The sequence below is a fragment of the Oryctolagus cuniculus genome, chromosome 6 (assembly GCF_964237555.1).
Source record: "Oryctolagus cuniculus chromosome 6, mOryCun1.1, whole genome shotgun sequence".
NCBI classification, from domain to species: domain Eukaryota; kingdom Metazoa; phylum Chordata; class Mammalia; order Lagomorpha; family Leporidae; genus Oryctolagus; species Oryctolagus cuniculus.
In genome coordinates this window covers 86,966,216-86,986,555 of record NC_091437.1, presented here as the reverse complement: position 1 = coordinate 86,986,555, position 20,340 = coordinate 86,966,216, and the positions used below count along the sequence as shown (strand labels likewise).

General features: G+C 41.6%; 1 protein-coding gene across 30 annotated transcripts in view; it reads left to right on the top strand.

Moving 5' to 3' along the window:
- ASPH (aspartate beta-hydroxylase) overlaps window positions 1-20,340 on the top strand; it is a 303,829-nt gene that overhangs the window by 164,918 nt on the left and 118,571 nt on the right. For all 30 annotated transcript variants that reach the window (XR_011389109.1, XR_007918607.2, XR_011389110.1 and 27 more), the window contains 4 exons: window positions 2,945-3,031; window positions 9,513-9,663; window positions 14,033-14,169; window positions 19,019-19,117. Coding sequence is in view for 27 of the 30 variants with exons in the window: in XM_070075073.1 (XP_069931174.1) it covers window positions 2,945-3,031; window positions 9,513-9,663; window positions 14,033-14,169; window positions 19,019-19,117 (474 nt within the window). In the remaining 3 variants the exon portion in view is untranslated. The remainder of the gene's footprint in view (window positions 1-2,944; window positions 3,032-9,512; window positions 9,664-14,032; window positions 14,170-19,018; window positions 19,118-20,340) is intronic.

Below are 20,340 nucleotides of genomic sequence, written 5' to 3'. Positions count from 1 at the left end.
CACCTCATTTCAATCTTGAGAAGATTATTTTGGACACCTGTGAGAAAGCAAATTTCTCTTGTTTAAAGCCACCGAGTATGTGGTAATTTGTTATAGCAGCCACAGAAAGTGAATAGAGATTTTGGTACTAGGTTCTGGGGTGCCAAATACCCCCAGTGTGAAGTGGTACTGGAATTGAGTAAAGAGTAGCTGCTGGAAGAAGTTTGAGATGGATGATAGAGAAAGCCCAGATTGTCTTAAACACTGTTGTAGAAATATGGATGTTAATAGTACTTCTAGTGAGGACTCGGAAGGAAATGAACATGATAGACAAAAAGTTCCCATCATCTTAGGAAACACCATCAGGAACAGCACAGGGGTAGGAAGCTGGCATTAAGGGAGCCTATGGCAGGGCCCAGAAGGAAATGGGAACATATTATTGAAAACTAGAGGAAAGGTAACCCTTGTTACACAGTGGCTGAAGAATTATTTGAATTTTGTCTTACAATTATTTGGAAGGCAAGACTTTACACATACATGATAAGCTTGGATATTTAGCTAAGAAGATTTCCAAGCAAAGTGTTGAAAGTGCAGCCAGATTTCTTTTTGCTGTTTGTATAAAAAATGTATGAAAGGAAAGAGATAAATTAAGGATGAAATTTTTTTATGGAAAAAAGGAGGCAGCAATTGATTATTTGTGAATTTCTCAGTCTATCCTATTGTGTAGATGATACAAAAATTAGCAAAATCACTATTAGTAAAGTACCCCAAACAGAAGTCCAAGGGTGACACTGGACATCCTTTTTCTGAAGAGATCAGATATAACACTCTTGGATCCAGGGAACTGTCTCAGGACAAGTCTGCAATAGAGAAAAGATTATACTGGAAGGGTGTGTGGGAGAGCCTTTGTCTAATGACCTGCACTCTTGGGACACATATAAGAGGCCCACAGGATGTTAAGGATATATTTTATCAGTAAGAGCACTGCAAGCATGGACTGAAAGAGATAGACAAAATAGAAGGCTGATAAAGCAACACCACTACCAACTTGTGCTACCCTTCCAATAGCAAGGAAATATAGTTCCCAGGCCAAAGCCTTGGATCCAAAGGCCAAAGGTAGGGATGCAATAGTCAGGGCAGAGGATCCAGGATGCAGAGCCTCAAGCCACAGAGGGTTATTCCCATGCCTTGATTCTTAATGGGCCCTAATTCAAATGGCTGGATTTTGAACTTGCTTAGAACTAGTGACTTGCCCCTCCCTCCTTCCCTCCCTTCCTCCCTCCCTCCCTCTCTCCCTCCTTTCCTTCCTTCCTCCCTTCCTCCCTTCCTTTTCTCCATTTGGACATCAGAATGTCTGTAAATGTTATCCTGTACTTATCCCACCTTTGTGTTTTAGAACACAATTAACTGAGAAAGGATTCATTTCTCTTACTTTGAGTTTCCAATTTTGTTGTGATATTTTACAGCAGCCACAAAAACTAAGGGTATTTATAAGAAAGTCATAACAGAAGAGGCGCTGGTGCTGTGGCGTAATAGGCTAAGCCTCTGCCTATGGCACCCAGCATCCCTATAGCCACCAGTTCATGTCCTAGCTGCTCCTCTTCCAATCCAGCTCTCTGCTATGGCCTGGGAAAGCAGTAGAAGATGACTCAAGTGCTTGGGCCATGGTACCTACATGGGAGACCCAGAAAAAGCTCCTGTTTCCTGGCTTTGTACCAGCCCAGCTCTGGTCATTGCGGCCATTTGGGGAGTGAATCAACGGATGGAAAAGACCTTTTCCTCTGTCTCTCCCTCTCTCTGTCTGTAACTCTACCTCCCAGAGAAATCAATAAATGTTTTTGAAAAGAAAAGAAAAGGTCATTTAGCATGAATTCCTCAACACCCATTAAAACCACTCACTCACATCACCTAGGTCTGTGAGAGGGAAAAGCAAACTGCCATCTTTGTTGGTATCCACCTAGAGGAACTATTTTAGGAACTTTTACTTGGATGTTGCCCAACTGCTCAGTATTTAGACTAGGTTTTCTGAAGTAGGTGTGAGTGACAACTGAGTAGTACCTGACAGCTTGCTTTGCGTGGCTCTGTGAGATGAATTTTTGCTGTATGAAAATGGAACTCAGTGAAGGTCAAAATGTACAGATCACAGTAAGCTTGTGTTTCCATGTGGAGTGAATGGATTCACCTTGGAAAGTTTGTCTCTGTCCTGTGGTCCCAGTATTCTTGACCTACCGCTAACTATCAGAAACTAGCAGGCATTGGTTTCACACTAAGGAGTGGCACTGGAGTGGGGGAGAGGAGGGAGCTACCCAGCATCAGATCAGATCCCTGCCAAGTCCGCCTGCTGCACCCCCTCCATTTCTTTTCATGCAGTGTGGTCAGAAAGCCAGCTAAGGCACAAGAAACATTTTCTTAGGGTCCATGTAGCTGCAGGAGGTGGCAGGGTGGGATCCCCTAACACTGAGGCTAAGATGGACTTCAGTCAACCCGAGGAGCCAAATTAGCCCTCCCCTTGAAGGGGAGAGAGAAAGTTGTCATGACCAAGGGACTCTCCCATCCGGGGTGTTTATTCCTTGCCCTTCGAACAGATGCTTCAAAACTGTGATGAGGCATCTCATTACCTCTCAAGACCCAGGACCTTCTGACTGCTAATAGACTTTCCCCAAACTTAAAACCTAAATTTATTTGACAATGACTGTGAGAACTGCATATACTGAGAAAAAAAATGCAGGTTTTTAAACAAATTCACGTTATGTCACCTGTCTATAAAAGATTAATTATGGTCATACTTCTAGTTTTGTTTGCCATAGCACAGGGGTTTTTCTTAATTTGAAATAAAACTGCCCTTACATTCTGAGTGAAATCTAGGAAATTCTGATGGAATCACTTGGTGGATATGAAATAACTGTATTGAATAATGACAGACAACTGCATTTATTCTATTTGAGTAATTGCATCTTCCTCACAGGGAAAAACTGAGGAAGCAATGAAAGCATTTGAAGAACTGGTACGCAAATATCCTCAGAGTCCACGAGCCCGGTACGGGAAGGCACAGGTACTGTAAAACCCCTCTCCTAGGAAACTTTTTTGGTGCCTCTGTGTTCTGTGTAATTGGAGTTTTCACTCGCTGCTGTTTGCATTTTCTTTTCCCTGTCTAATGTTGTTACAGAATCATACGCAAAAACCTCGTCCATTTGGCTTCCCTCTGGTTTTGAAAAGAAAACAGAGTAACACTTTTGTCCTTGATTTCCTGTCACCTCTTGCCCGCTTCCCTTTAGACCCACCTCACAGTTGTCACTTGGTGCTCCTCGGAGGTTCAAGAGCTCAATGCTGTATCTAGAGGTTGCAAGCGTGCTTAGGAAAGACTTTTCAAAAATATAAAGTGGGACATACTTTGTTTTCTCTGTAGTTTCTTTCAACTGACGCATTTCTGACCTTTTCCGCATCCACACTCCCACCGTCTCCTTCTTACCTGGCTTATCTTCCAACCCCTCCTTTATGAAGCTTGTCCATATCCACCTGGAAGCAAGTAAACCCACCTGTGCCGGGTGCTGTTTTAGGCCCTGGATCTATCTGTTTTGTATTCTTTTATGAGACAGTCCATCAGGTGCAGCCACAGGAGAGGCTCCAGAAACAGCAGTTTATTCTCCCTATGGGCCCTCAAGCCATGAGACCCAGCAGGCCACACAGAGCCACACGGGAAAGACACCAGGGCAATCAGGAGGCAGCTGATAAGAGTGAGGGGAAGATGTAGGCCCCAGCCTTTGTTGGGGATCCCAGGCAAGGTAGGACGGAGTTAACTGTTAGGATGGGCTAAATTGAGTAGCTTTGCAGGCTCTGGGCTTTAGGTTGGTCTCTGGTTGCCTGGTACCTGGCCCTGGCATGCAGAAGGCAGAGGAAATTTTGTCTCCCAGGGCTTCTCAGATTGGGAGAGCTCTGGCTCTGAAGTAGTTGATTAGCAAGTTCAAAGCCTGCTGCTGGCTGTGCACCTGCTAAGAATGACTAGCCCTAAAAAGGCAGGCTATCCCCAAAGAGATTTTCTAAGATGCCAAAGCATCATAAAATACAGAAAATGTAAAAAAAAATTTGCAATACACTTTAATGAGCCCTGCGGTAGTCTCTGTCCTTCTAGGTCTTATATTCTAATAGAAGTTTGGTTTTGTTTTTGTTGTTTTGTCAATGTTTGTGTAAGAGAGAGAGAGAGAGAGACAGGGACAGTGCTCCCATCCCCTGGGTCACTCCTGAAATGTTCACTGTGACCAGGAGCCAGGAATGAAATCCAGGTCTCCCAATGACTTGAACCAACGCTGCTGCCTCCCATTTTCTACTGTGGTGGGAAAGTTGGAGCCAAGAATTGAACCCAGACATTCCAGTAAGAGACATGGGTATCTTAAATGCCCACTTCTGGAAGTAATCAGGTCTCTGTCACCCAAGTGGGAGACTCAAATTTTATTCTAGCTCTCAACCTTGACTTCAGCCCAGGCTCTGGGGCTACTTTGGGTATTTGAGGAGTTCAACAGATGGAAGTACGCTCTTGCTGCTTCTCTCTCTCTCTCTCTCTCTCTTTCACACACACACGCACACACACACACACACACACTTTGCCTTTCAAATTTGAAAAGAAATGTTTTTAATTTAAATTACTTAGTCAAAAAATATTTAGTGAGAGCTCTGTGTGCGCCAGGCCCTATTGTAGGCCCTGGAGATCCACCCATCCGTTAAACATATTTAAAAAGTACCTGTGCTCACTGAGTTGCCTTTTCAAAGAAGAAGGCAACGCATAGGACAAATGAGTGCTGATATAGGCCATGTGAGAGGGTGGGAAGGGAGGCAGGAAAGATGTCTCCAAGGAGGTGACTTTTGAGCAAATGTAAATGCATACTAAGGTACTTCATAAAGTTTGTATCAAAACATAAATTTCCTTGGTGCAAAAAAGAAAAATGTTGAAATTCATGTATAAAGGGTCCTTGAAAAGTTCACAGAAGGTATATGTTATTAAAAAAAAAAGCTATCCATGGATTTTGATATTTTTGCACCAATATAAGCATCTTTTCTTTCCATTTTGCACGAACTTTTTGAAGTGCCTCATATATATACATCTAAACAATATTATAAAGTATTAAACATAAATGTACTAGGTCTTCTTACCTAATGATATGTGCACAGAAAAGAAACGAGGATGAAGGAATAAAGAACATAGCTAGGAGAAGACTCTTTGGTTGCAGGTAATGTGATTGAACGTGACAGACTGCATTTTTGATGAGATCAGAAATGGGCTCTCTAGGGAGGCTCCGTGTGGCTGAGATGTGACAAGGTTGAGGAAGAAGCTGTCCAGGTCTAGGGAACAAGGAGGCAGAGGCCATGATGAAGCAATCTTGGCATACTAAGCCCAGGGACAGCAAGAAGGGCATGCAGAGGGAGGGGCAGCGGGACAAGGGGGCCCAGGGCCTTACAGAGTTTATTCCACAGGCTCTGGGCAGCCTCTGGAGAGTTTTAGACATGAACATGACAGTCTAGTAGGTTTTTTTTTTTTTTTTATAATAAAGATTGCTTTGGTTACTGGGTGGAAAATGGATTACAAACCAAAAATAGGTGCAAGAACAATAGGAGGCTGTTGCAGATGTATGCAAGAAGTGCCAGGGCCTCAGACCGTGGGCGTGGCCGCAGAGCGGGGGGGAAGGGGGGGGAACAGGCAGGTGATGAGGATGAAAGGAGTTAGTGATAGATTAGATGTGAGAGTGAGAGGATTCCAGGGTGACTCCTAGGGTTCTCCTTGACTAGCTGAGAGAGGACGGTGCACGTTGCTTTCCAGGAAAAACAGGTTTGGAGAGATGCAGAAATCAATGATTTGCTTTTGGTCTCCATGGTATCTGTTAGACATTCAATTGGACCACTAGATTTATGGGTTTTGAAACTCAGAGTAAATGCCAAGGCTGAGACACAATTGTGTTGGACGGTGAAGCTCCCACAGCCCTGCCTATAGGGACATGACAGTGAGCCATGCTAGGAAACAGTAGCTGCAGAGCCACTGAAATTTTTCAGAAAGAGGAAAAGCTGGCAACATCCCTTTCTAGACCGTCTGTGTATGACATATAGCAACTAACACATCTGTAGATAAAGCAAGTATACTTTGTTCTAAATTCAAGGTGGCAGCCACTTGAGATTGACATGCTCAATTCTTCCTATTCCCCCAATAAAATGAAAATTCTGTCAATTAAATTTTACAAAATTAAGTTGGTGAAAAATTAATACAAAAAGGTGCCTCTTATCCATAATGTGGACCAGATGTGCTGGACAGCAACCATGAGTTTTTTTTTTTTTTTTTTTTTTTAAGATTTATTTTATTTAGTTGAAAGAGTTACGCAGAGGCAGAGGCAGAGAGCGTGAGAGAGAGCTCTTCCATGTGCTGGTTCACTCCCCAAATGGCCACAATGGTCAGAGCTGAGCCAATCTGTAATCAGGAACCAGGAGCTTCCTCCAGGTCTCCCACGTGGGTACAGGGGCCCACCTTCTGCTGCTTTCCCAGGCGCATTAGCAGGGAGCTGGATCAGAAGTGAAGCAGCTGGGACTTTAACCAGTACCCATATGAGATGCCAGTGCTTCAACCCCCTGCACCACAACACCAGCCCACAAGCAGCCATGAGTTTTACAACCTTATTTGCTCAGTGCTCTAAGATCGCTTAAATGCTCTGAAATAAGAGGGACTGTGTTTGCTACCAAAAGGTCATGCCTATTCAAATAACTCATGTGTTCTGAAACTAGTATTAAATCACTTAATTAAGGACAGCATATTAACTAAAATGGTTTGTGCAAATGCTAATTTAATTATGGAAAAAAATTTTGTTCCTTGGAATTTTTCTTTGTATGTGATCTTAATTGTGGGTACTGAAGTCTAAATAAGTGCAGTACTTCTGAAGCATTTTGCTTGTTGTGTTTATATCTTATTTTACCATAGGAATTTGATGTTGAGGCCTTGGACAATATTTTTTATTTCCAAACTATTATGCTACAAAGTAGCATAAAATGAAATTCAAGCACGGCAAATTAAATTTTAATAAAGTAATTTAAAAGAAACTTTAGATTCATAGGAGTTTTAAAAATAAAAATAGAACAAAAGTTTTACTTTATAGGGAGGGATAAATAAGCCTTTTCAGTCTTTGCTAGCAGATTAAAAATTATTTTGGAATATCCTGACAAATTTTCAAAATTCAGCAGCAAATATAAATTATAAATATATAAATTATATATAAAAATTATGGTGTCTATCCTTTCTACGGTGGCAATAATATTGTCTTATTCTTTGGCTCACTGTAAAAATCAATTTTGACCAAGTTCTGTGAGCATTAGACACAAAATCTTGAATTATAAACTTGCTTCACTTTATTATTGTTCACAAACCATTAATGCCTTTGAGCAGAAAATGACACATCCCTAGGATGGTTGGGTGGGTGAATTAGTTAGAGTCAACAAAAGGCTTGGCGATGTTAACGTCCTGTAACAAATGTTCAGTTGCAGCCCAGCTTGCTTTATCTGCACATGCTAAGCTGATAAAAATCAGTCTGTACAGCTTTCATTTTCAAAGCAAGTGCCTATCAGTTTCATTCAAGAAATTTTAAAGGATCATGTGCCTTTTTACTACTGATATTTCCCCAGTTCTCAGAGTTGTAAAAGGTTTATACTTCATTAAAACACAGGACCCTAGGGCCCTGGAAGGAAACAATGCATACAGATCACAAACCTTTCTCTCTTTTCAGATTGACTTGAAAGTTCCTTATCCCTGTCTCTATGAAGAATTATTTTGGGAGAAATTTGCCCTTCTACTAACCTTGTAGAGACCTCCATTCCCAGGATCTATTTGGTAGCTTTTTTAGGTTCCAAAATGAAGAGGCCATACTTCATGGGCTCCAAAGGACTCTCTCAGCTCTAGCTCTTGGTTTCTATTAGGTCATCTACCAGTGGTAGTCCTTACGAGTTAACTCACCAAAGCTAACCTCACAAGAAACTGGTGCCTAAACAGAAAAGCTTGGGGGGGGGGGGGTGCGAGTGTTGTACCATAGTGAGTTAAGCTGCCACTTGCAGCACTGGCATTCCATGTCCAAGTGTGTGAGTCCCAGCTGCTCCCCCTCCAATCCAGCTCCTTGATAGTGCACCTGGGAAAGCAATGGAAGATAGGCTTGGGTCCCTGCCATCCACATGGGAGACCCAGTTGGAGGTCCAGGGTCCAAGTTTCAGCCTGGACCAGCCCTGGCTGTTGCGGCTGTTTGTAGAGTTAACAGTGGATGATAGATCACATTCTCTCTGTCACTTCTCTCTGTGTGACTCTGCCTTTCAAATAAACAACTAAATCTCTCTTTTTTTATTTATTTGAAAGGCAGGGTCACAGAAAGGGAGAAAAAGAGAGAAAGATCTTCCATCCTCTGGTTCGTTCCCCAAATGGCTGCAACAACCAGAGCTAGACATACCCAAAGCCAGGAGCCAGGAGCTTCCTCCAGGTCTCCCACATGGGTGTAGGGGCCCAAGGACCAGGGCCATCTTTTGCTGCTTTCCCAGACACATTAGCAGGGAGCTGGGTTGGAAGTAGGGCAACTGAGACTGGAACTGGCAACCATATGGGATACTGGTACTGCAGGCAGTGACTTTATCTGCTATGCCACAGTGTTGGCCCCCCCAAAATAAATAAATCTTTAAAAAAAAAGGAAAAAGCTAGTCTATGAATGTCCAATGACAGTGGAATGACAAATATGGATCATTGGCATTAGATTCTCTCTTCTAGTAGATACGTCTTTTGTGGAGACAATTCACAGACTAAAAAAAAGTGGATGGTCTGAAACATATTTCCATCGAGAAGATGAATTTCCTAATCTTAGAGATTTTTGCCCTACCCGTTTTCCTTTCTCATTCATTTGTCCATTACAATCAGTACTTCTTCAATTCCTACCCTTCATCATCTTGGGAAACTTATTGTAACTGGTACATACTGATTAGGATGGGTTATTTCACTGATGTATTATTTTCTGAAAACCTTCCAGATAAGATGTCTCATTTTACCAATTCATGCTGTTTCTTGCTAGTTTCTGCCTTTGGTTGGGTAAAGGATGGATTGTTTTACAAATCCTAAAATTTTGGAGTTACGCTTATTTTGTAGACATCTGTATGTTGAGTACAGCACTTTATTTTAGCAAGGTAAACATGTTTAAATACTCTGAGATAAAGATTTATACATGCTACTCTTAGCATCTAACTGGTATCGTTTTTCCTTAAGTGCTAATCTTTAAGTTGTAATTGATTAAATCTCAAGAGCTATAGATTTTATGATTTTATGATGCTCTTTCTGTGGCTCAGTAGCTAGATTTTCTGCATATTGTTAAAATAGCATATTATTTTGCTTTTGTTTGTTTCATCTTGATAAGGAGAAAAGTTTCATCTATCTTGAATTTCTCTTAAAGCATGTCTGAAAGTTGCCTTTTGTGAATATTTTGGGTAATTGAAAACCTAACTGGTCATGGACATTGATCCGGTCTGGGGACTTCCTCTAGTGTGAAGATGATTTGGCTGAGAAAAGGAGAAGCAATGAGGTGCTTCGTGGGGCCATTGAAACCTATCAAGAGGTGGCCAACCTGCCCAATGTCCCCACAGACCTCCTGAAGCTGACTTTGAAGCGGCGATCAGAGAGACAGCAGTTTCTTGGTAAGATGCGGTAACAGTTAATTGACAAATGCAGGCTTTTGTGTTGAAGAACATGAAGGCCATAAGCAGGTGTTCTCGACTTAAAATAGTGTTCTGTCCCGATAAACCCATTGTAAATCGAGAATGCATTGACTGCACCTAAGCTACTGATGATTACAGCTTAGGCATACAGCCTGGGTGCTCCCCTCGTGATGGCGGGGCTGACTGTAAGCTGAACTCACTGCTGCTATTCAGCGTCTCTAGGGAGGACAGAATCACACCACACTACCAAGGGAAGCTTCAAAAATCAAAGCTCCAAGTGGTTTCTACTGAATGCGTATGACTTTTGCATTGTCCAAGGTGGAAAAATTCTAAGCCCAACCCTCAAATATTAAAAAACTTCAGTATTACTCTTAGAAGAGTTCGGTTACATGGGAGAAACCTGAGTTTTACAAGTAATTTATCTGACCCTGTCTTAGACTGAGCAGCTCTAAAACGGAAATCCTAGCTTTAATAATTGTGAAGATGTGGAAGATATTATACCACCTTCCCTCCACCACTTTTAAGGTAAGGCATGTAAAATGCTGAGAGCTTGGGTGTTTTGCCTAAGGAACCAAAACTAATAAATGAAGATCTAGAATCAAAAGTTCTTTTTGTGATGCCAGATTCTTCACTTTCTTTACCATAACCAGCTGACTCATAGAGATTGAAATTATCAAAGGATGAATTTTAATAGAGGAATGTTAGCCATTTCAGGCACTCCAAAAATTTTACTTGTCAGATTTGACCCTTTGCCAAGGAAAATGAGAGGAAAAAAATTTTTAATGGTAAATTTGAAAATGTTTTGGAGGCCGGCGCCGCGGCTCACTAGGCTAATCCTCCGCCTAGCGGCGCCGGCACACCGGGTTCTAGTCCCGGTCGGGGCGCCGGATTCTGTCCCGGTTGCCCCTCTTCCAGGCCAGCTCTCTGCTGTGGCCCGAGAGTGCAGTGGAGGATGGCCCAGGTGCTTGGGCCCTGCACCCCATGGGAGACCAGGAAAAGCACCTGGCTCCTGGCTCCTGCCATCGGATCAGCGCGGTGCGCCGGTCGCATCGCGCTGGCCGCGGCGGCCATTGGAGGGTGAACCAACGGCAAAGGAAGACCTTTCTCTCTGTCTCTCTCTCTCTCACTGTCCACTCTGCCTGTCAAAAAAAAAAAAAAAATGAAAATGTTTTGGAAAGAATAGCATATTGCATGCTCTCAAATAACCCAGGTTTCCAGTGCCAAAGGCAAGGAAAACACTTCATTTTTTAAGGTTTATTTTACTTACTTATTTGAAAGGCAGAGTTACAGAGACAGAAAAGGAGAGACACAGAGAGAGAGAGAGAGAGAGAGAGAGAGATCTTCAATCTGCTGGTTCACTGTGCAAATGGCTGCAACTGGATCAGCAACCAAATGGGATACCAGCACTGCAGGCCATTGCTTAACCTGCTGTGCCACTGCACTGGCCCCATAACTCACGTTTTTTTAACCGGGCTTGTAATTCTATCCCTATTAATAGGAGGATCTAAGCTACATGCCACTGCTGCGGTGGGGGCTCAGCCAGCTGCTGGGTCACATGGTTGGGTGATTGCTGTCACTTAGGAGGGACTCATCTCAGAAGTAAACAGGCCAAGTTGGCTTTTTGATCAGTTTTCCAAGGATAGCAGAAAGGATAGTTGTGTCACCTCTGTAGATGATCAAAATCTGTGATAGCAGTAGAATTCGAGTGATGATTACATGGCATAAGAGATGATGGATAAGACGTGGGTTCATAAGGGCCAGCAGGGGAAGGGAGACATGTAGCACATAGGACGGCACAGGCAGAGCTGGACCCGGGAGGCGCTCACCTTGGGTGCACAGTCAGAATTTCTGAGTTTGCCTTTTACCTCCACCACCAGAATGGCCCTGCTTACACTGCTTCCTAATCCTGTTTTTTTTTTTTTAAGGTAGCCAATTTCTTATTTTATGTATATAAGAATTCATTTGTTTATTTGAGAGGTAGAGTTACGAACAGTGAGAAAGTCAGAGAGAGAGGTTTTCCATCTGAAGGTTCACTCCCCAAATGGCTGTAATGGCCAGAGGTGGACCAATCTGAAGCCAGGAGCTGGGAGCTTCTTCCAGGTCTCCCATATGGGTGCATGGGCCCAAGCACTTGAGACATCTTCTACTGCTTTCCCAGGCCATAGCAGAGAGCTGGATCAGAAGAAGAGCAGCCAGGACTATAACCTCATCCCATATGGGATGCCACAGGTCGAGGCTTAGCCCACTATACCAAAGCACCAGACCCCCTGATTCTATTTTTAAAATAATAATGTGATTCATCAGGGATTTTTTAAACATTCATATTTATTTTCTTCAAAAGGATGCATTAAATATTTTTTTAACTTTTATTTAATGAATATAAATTTCCAAAGTACAGCTTATGGATTACAATGACTTCCCCCCCCCCATAACTTCCCTCCCACCCGCAACCCTCCCCTTTCCCGCTCCCTCTCCCCTTCCATTCACATCTAGAATCATTTTCAGTTCTCTTTATATACAGAAGATCATTTAGCATATATTAAGTAAAGATTTCAACAGTTTGAACCCACATAGAAACACAAAGTGAAAAATACTGTTTGAGTACTAGTTATGGCATTAAATCACAATGTACAGCACCTTAAGGACAGAGATCCTACATGAGGAGTAAGTGCACAGTGACTCCTGTTGTTGACTTAACAAATTGACATTCTTGTTTATGGCATCAGTAATCACCCTAGGCTCTTGTCTTGAGTTGCCAAGGCTATGGAATTTTTCATGACCTCAAATTTTGTACCCATTGCCTCACTGTATTCCCAGCCTTAGGAAGAAGACTGCTTAGGAAGAAATCGATGACTGACCTTTAGTGTTTAAATACAATCTCTTCCTCTACATGAGAATGAGGCCGGTTCACTTGAGGAGGCTCGAAAGCAATTGCAAGCAAAAGATTTTCATGAGAATGGCCAGGTGGTGAAGTTTGCTCATGGGGGAACAGGGTTCCAGGAGGCAGAGTGGAAGGGATGGGGACCAGAGGCTGTAGGAGGCATTGACACCTGCACTTGGTCAATAGGAGAGGTTTTGAAGCAGAAGAAAAGTGTAGGCCTAGGTGGGCAGATAGGGGCAAGAAATGGTGCAGAAAGGTAGACACAGATTTGTTTCTGAAGGAGTGGCTGGCTCAGCAAGCCCATCCCAAGTTCGGAATGGAACACTATTGGTCAGTTACAGGTACAGAGCATAGGACACATTGGTGATGCTTTATGCTACTTTTTCCGTGTAGTATAGTACTGCATTAGTTTGTTAATAGCCCTACCACTCCTAAGCTGACATTCAGTTTGTGAGCAACCAAGTCCTTTGGTAAATAGTTTTCTGCATGTATACTAGCCACATTTTGTACATTTTATCTTAGGATAAGTGTGGCAAGGAGTCATAACAGCCCCCCAAATTTTAAATTTCCATCAGACAGCCTTAAAAATCAGTTGAAGCTAGGATTTTCGTGATTCATGTAGTGCACAGTATCCTGACGTCCACCAGAGGGTCCCATAATACTGGATGATGAATCCTTTGCTTTCTGACTGGGTCCTTACTTAGAGATGAATTCACTCGCTTTTTTTTTTTTTTTTTAAGTTTTTATTTTGTTTATCAGAAAGAGAGAGAGAGAGAGCGAGCATGCTTGCCCCTGTCTGGTGGTCACTCCCCAAATGAAAGCTGAGAGGAACAGCCAGGAACAACCCAGGTCTCCCACACGAGTGGCAGGAGCCCAATCACTTGAGCCATCATCACTACCTCTCCCAGGCTCTGCATTAGCAGGAAACTGAGGTCAGGAAAGAGAATCAGATATCAAACCCAGGCACTCTAACATAGACCTCAGACTTCTTAACCGATAGGCCAAACACCCACTCAGAGATGGAGAGGGTGTTGGCCGTGCAGTACTTTCCTGTGCACCTCAGTGCCTTTTCAAGTTTTATGCAGGGCACTGGACCTTGAAATCAGACTTTATATGGTCTACCCTCAATTCTTAATTCTCAAATAAATAAACCAAAAGTATCAACAAAGTATTTGTATAAGGATTTGGTAACTAAACATTTCTTAATAGAGAATTTAATATAGGAAGATAAACTGATGACTTTAGAAAACAGCATCTTTAAAATTTTATAGTCAATATTATATTCAGCATTTAATTATAACAGTTGTTGCTACCATTGCAACTACACCATGAAATTGCTCTTGGTACTTAATATGTAAATTCAGGTGTAAGCTAGCTTTCAGATTCTGTTGAATACTATTCCCAAAACAAAGCATACATAGTTATTTTTATTGCTGTTGGATTTTCTTTTACCTTCCCCTACATTAGGTCACATGAGAGGTTCCCTGCTCACCCTACAGAGGTTAGTTCAGCTATTTCCCAATGACACTTCCTTGAAGAATGACCTTGGAGTGGGATACCTCTTGATAGGAGATAATGACAATGCCAAGAAGGTTTATGAAGAGGTAAGCATCAGTCTGTTCATTGTCAAATGATCTTGCCCATTATGATCTAATGCTACTTGTAAAATACATTTATTATGTCCAATCTCTCATTCTGTTTTCTTTGTTATTATTTTTTAAAGATTTAATTATTCGGGGCCGGCGCTGCGGCCCAATAGGCTAATCCTCAGCCTTCGCCGCCAGCACCCCAGGTTCTAGTCCCGGTTGGGGTGCCGGATTCTGTTCCGGTTGCTCCTCTTCCAGTCCAGCTCTCTGCTGTGGCCCAAGAAGACAGTGGAGGATGGCCCAAGTGCTTGGGCCCTGTACCTGCATGGGAGACCAGGAGGAAACACCTGGCTCCTGGCTTCAGATTGGCGCAGCGTGCCGGCGGTAGCGGCCACCTGGGGGGTGAACCAACGGAAAAAAGGAAGACCTTTCTCTCTGTCTCTCTCTCTCTCACTGTCTAACTCTGCCTGTCAATAAATAAATAAGTAAATAAAGATTTAATTATTTGTTTATTTAAAAGGCAGAGTGACAGAGAAAGAGGGAGAGACAGAGGAATAGAGATCTTCCATCCGCTAGTTCAGTCCCCAAATGCCCACTGCCCACAACAGCTGGGGCTGGGCCAAGCTGAAACCAGAAGGCTGCAACTCTGTCCAGGTTTCCTGTGTGGGTGGCAGAGGCCCATACACTTGAGCCATCATTTGCCAGCTACCAGAGTGTGTTAGCAGGGAGCTGGATCTGAACAAACCAGTTAGTCCAATATGGGATGCAGGTGCCTTAAGTTGCGGCATAATCTGCTGTTACACAATGTTCAACTCTCATTTTCTTTATTTTAAATTAAGTAGCATGTCAGTATTATTATAGTTGACATAGTCTAAACTTTGTTTTTATGTTGCTTTTTTTGATCATCAGATTGTGTTTTAGTTAGTATTTTGTCTATTTTTAAAACTTTGTATTTATCATTCCATAAACATTCCTTCTAAAAAATATTTTTTATGATAGAAGGAACTCGAGTTCCTATGAATGTTAAAAAAAAGACACTTTTTTTTTCACAAGAAATCCATTCTGGAGACTACAGAAAATGAGTCTTTAAGGCATACGGAATAAGTTACTCCCTTTTCAGGACATGAGCTCTTCGATCCTCTTGCAAGGCTCTGTCGCAGGGTTTCTCCCTTATTATGAATGTTTTAATAGGTAACTACCAAGTTCCTGGGAACTCTAAAATCTGCAGAACTGTTGATGGAATTCAGTTGGTGCAGAAGGAACAGGATACCCGGTGAACTCTGAAGTTTAGGAAAGTTGGTGCCTTTGTAAAAAATGATGAACACATTTACTCATCATTCTTTCATTGAGGCCTGTTGATCAATGGTTTTCAAGCTGATTAAGTTTGCATCACTGTACTGTACTTCAATGATAGCCAACGTGATTTAAAATGCCATAAAGTAGGCCGGCGCCGCGGCTCAATAGGCTAATCCTCCGCCTAGCGGCGCCGGCACACCGGGTTCTAGTCCCGGTCGGGGCGCCGGATTCTGTCCCGGTTGCCCCTCTTCCAGGCCAGCTCTCTGATGTGGCCCGGGAGTACAGTGGAGGATGGCCCAAGTGCTTGGGCCCTGCACCCCATGGGAGACCAGGAGAAGCACCTGGCTCCTGGCTTCGGATCAGCGCGGTGTGCCGGCCGCAGCGCGCCAGCCATGGCGGCCATTGGAGGGTGAACCAATGGAAAAGGAAGACCTTTCTCTCTGTCTCTTTCTCTCATTATCCACTCTGCCTGTCAAAAAAAAAAAAAAAAAAAAAAAAAAAAGCCATAAAGTATGGCGCTTTTGTGTTTAGACCAGGGACGGTGTCCACTCAATGTGCTGCTTTTCTGTTTATTGCTCTTGATGCTTAATTGACAGTCTCCGAATTTCAGAGCGGTTGTCTTTGTACACTTGCCATGTTTTTATATTTTGTGAGAGAGCAGGCATCAGGCCTTTGCTTTTTTATGACACTGCTAATATCTACTCAAGTGGCTTGAGCCTACAACATTTAAAACGTGTACCATCTGCTAAAGACTTGTTCAAGGTCATAATTGAATTCTATGTAACGCTGCATTTGCTAATGGCCAAAACATACTCAGTGCCCTGCCTTGCAGAGTTTGGTGTATCTCAGTGATTGAAGACCTTTTGAATGTAAGCTAAGCAGACGTACCCATTATTCCATCACTGTCAGAGGCAACAAAGATAGAACCATACAGTTCCTTCCTTGCTTGCCGCTTCCCTCTTTCCTTCAGTCTCTCCTCGCCTCCCTCTCTCTCCCCATCTCTTTGTCTCTCCCTTCCTTCCATCTAGAAAGCACCATCAAGTGATGACTGGGCACCAAGCACATCTGAGTTGGAGCAGGATCTGAAAGCCTACTAGTTTCTCTAACCTACTGTGGGCTTGTCTTTCCTTCCCCCTTTTAAATGCTTCCTTCATCTTTTTTAGCTGACGCTGAATCTCTGCTCTGTGAAGCATTTTACCTTGCCTTGGAAAATCAAACTTACCTGCTCTTGTTTAATACATTTCAAATCATAATCTCATCTGAATAAGCACAATAGGGTGGAGCGAGTCTAAAATACGGCCACATTACACAGCTGAGTGCATTTCTTTTTAAAGAAGCATTCATCAACTGAAAATGTGTGTGGGATTTGCCTCCTTCCCCCCTTCTAAGTTAATAAGCTGTATCTAATGGATTCTCTTGCCTTAACCAAAGTTCAGCCTGCTATGTTTATGTCTCTATCAAAGATCATTTTCATAAAACCAATATTGTATTTTTATATTTTTATGTTGATTTTTATTCTTGAGGAAATTTGTAAAAATCACAGTTTCCTTCCTGGGTTTTTGCTGCTTTTAGTTTCAACAAAGAGACGGGCTTTCAATGGGTTTGACATCAGTTTTTCACATCATTACCTGTTGGCGGCTTCTCCTTCTGACTTACCAACACTGCCAGGTAGTTACCCAAGCTACCCATGGTCGAAATTTGGGCATTATTAATGATTCTTACCCCCCTACACACACACAATGTGCCTCTATCCACCAAGTCAAAATGTATTTGTTAAAATCATGCATTCCAGCTCTGGACATAATTGTTAATGAATAAGTCACAGATCTAGTATAAAATAACCAATTTCTTATCATTTTAGCTTCTGAAAGTCTTTCAAATCCCCTCCATTTTTAATCTGAGCTGTCATCATCTCTTGCTTGAACTTGCCTGGACTAAAACCAAATCTGACCATCTCCCTTGTCTTCAGTTCTCCAGGGTTCCCATTATGGACTGCAAACATGTGTGATTTAGTACCCTCCCAGTTAAAAATATTCAGGCAAATACATTTGATACATTTATATATTTATATATCATGTATATATATATATATGTACATGCATACTAATATAAGATATAAAAGGTAAACATCTTTAAGTTTTAAGATGAAATGAAATACTTTAACTATGTTTTAAAATTTTAACTACCAAAGTTTTTTCACTGTCCCTGAAACATTAATATTTAACAACATCCATGTGCAATGCTATTTATGACTGTCATATACAATCATCCCCCTTTATCCACAGGGAATTGTTCCAAGACATTCAGTGGATGCCTAAAACTGCAGATGGACCTGAATCCCTTTCATGCATTACATTGCAGTGACATTTTTGGGTCTTTATTGAGTAAAGTAAGAGTTACATGAACACAAATACTGTGAAACCACAACAGTCAACCTGATAACTGAGAAGAGCACTCAGTGACTAACAGGCCGGTGGGGTGTACAGTGTGAATACCCTGGACAAAAGGATGTTTCCAGTCCTAGATGGATGGAACAGGCTGGCATGAGATTTCATCTCACCACTCAGACACATTCAGTTGAATATCTAAGGATTGTTTATTTCTAGAGTTGTCTATTTTGTATTTTTTTTATCATAGTTTGCCATGGAAAGCGAAACTGCAGATAAAGGAAGACTATAGCTCACTGCTAATATTTAATGCAGAGGTATTTTGCATAATTTATTCTTAAATCATAATAAGCACATATAATAATAAATATGATATGGTTTTATTTACCTGTCTTTTATCACTAAAGTTTGGATTTGGTCACCTCTTTATCTTCAGTACTTTCTAAAAAATTTTTATTTAAGGTATACAAATTTCATGTATTTTATTTAAGGTATACAAATTTCATGTATTTAATATATACAGATTTAGGAACATAGTGATTCTTCCCATGAAATCCTCTCTCCCACCCACACACCCTTCTTCCCCCTCTCTCTCCTATTCCCACTCTTAATTTTTACAAAGATCTATTTGCAGTTTACTTTATACTCATAAGATTAACCTTACAGTGGGTAAAGAGTTCAACAAATAGCATGAAGAAAAAATACTGAGCACTCAAGACATTTTTGCAGAATGATAGATCAAGTGCAAGTCTAAATTTTCTCCTAGTAAAACATTGTGCAAAGCATGTATATAAAGCAATGTTTATTATTTTATTATTATTATTTATCAGAGTTGTCTTCAAGTATAACAAATTTAAAGCAATGTTCCCTATTCAATAAAAGAAGTGTGAAAGCCATATCAATCGACAGATATTTTACTGACATGCATTGTTGAAGCCGTGCCTAGTGCTTATTGCCTGTTCCCTCATTTCTTCATTTTTGGAGAACCAGGGTGTAATTTGGTTGAGGGTAAAGGGAGCCATTTTAGACCTAATGATATTGCAATGAAACAAAGTACCATAGTGTTACAAGTTGTGACATCATAATCCAACCCACGCACAGCAAGACTAATTATAATTTGCCTTAACAGTGACTTGTAGAATTTATAGAATATCACAATAGCATTTTGTTCTCTTTGAATTCAGGTTCTAAGCGTGACACCTAATGACGGCTTTGCAAAAGTGCATTATGGCTTTATCCTGAAGACGCAGAACAAGATTGCTGAGAGCATTCCCTATTTGAAGGTGACTGTCACTGCTCGTCCTCTCTTTCCATCTTATGATGCTGTTCAGCCCTTTGCACACTCTTGATTGTGCTTTGTGGATTGACCAGCATGCACTGCTGAGTCTTTTCATCATCAAAATACACACCTCTAACCATGTAATTCACAGGCAGCGGGGACCTTCACTATAATCAAGCATCAGATACAGAAATACCAACCATGTGAACAGGCGCTATTGGGAAAAGACCTTAGGACAAAATTACTAAAACTGAAGCTTTTACAGTTATTCAAAATAACAAAAAGTACTAATATAACAATGTAAAATATAGACCATTCTCCAAATGCTCCACTTATAAGTTAATTAAATATTGAATCTATTATGAACAGGGCTTGTGGCTTCCTACACGAGGTGAGACAATGAATGCAGATTCAGTGGGTCAACCCCCAAGAGCCTATCCAATAATTCAAAATATTCAAATTGAAATATGTTGAGGTTTTTTTATGTCATGTATCTAATTGAATCTTTGTGCAGAATCCCATTTGGTCTAATTCAGGGATGTCCAGTAGAATTTTCTGCCATGGTTAAAACATTCCTTATCTGTATTCTCCAGTGGTAGAGCCACTAGTCCTAGTGGCCACTGAGCACCAGAGGTGTGGCTGGTGTGAGTGAGGAAGCACATATTTTATTTGATTTTGTTTCATTTTATTTTAATTAATTTTGAATGGTAGCATGCAGTAAGCACTAGCATATTAGACAGGTAGCTGCTCGGGTAGCTGTGAATTGTTTTCTAAATAGCAGGATGTTCTGCTTTCTGATCTCTTTTATTTCAACATGACTTAAATCAGAGATCCCAAACATCACCCCACTGACAGCAAACAGTCTGTGTGTTTCATTTTGGCCAGCACGGGTCTATTACAAATAGTTTTGACCATTTGCTCTATTTGAGGATCTGAACATTTATATAACTGTACAAATTTCTAGTTTCTCTTGAAAGGTCAGATTTGTCCTGCATCCTGGAATACAGAGCCTTGCACAGTGGTGCCCCCTTGAGGTGGACATGTGGTCCCACAGTGGGGCCCAGCTGTCGTGAGACCTCTGCAAACCGTTACATTCCTTGCCAGGGCTCTGTACATATGTGAGTTTCTCTGCTTGAAAATATTCTGCTCTGACTTAGGAGGGCCCAATAGTACTCTCTCTACTTCATAGAGGAGAGAGCGAGAACCAGGGTGAGTCATTAATAGGCA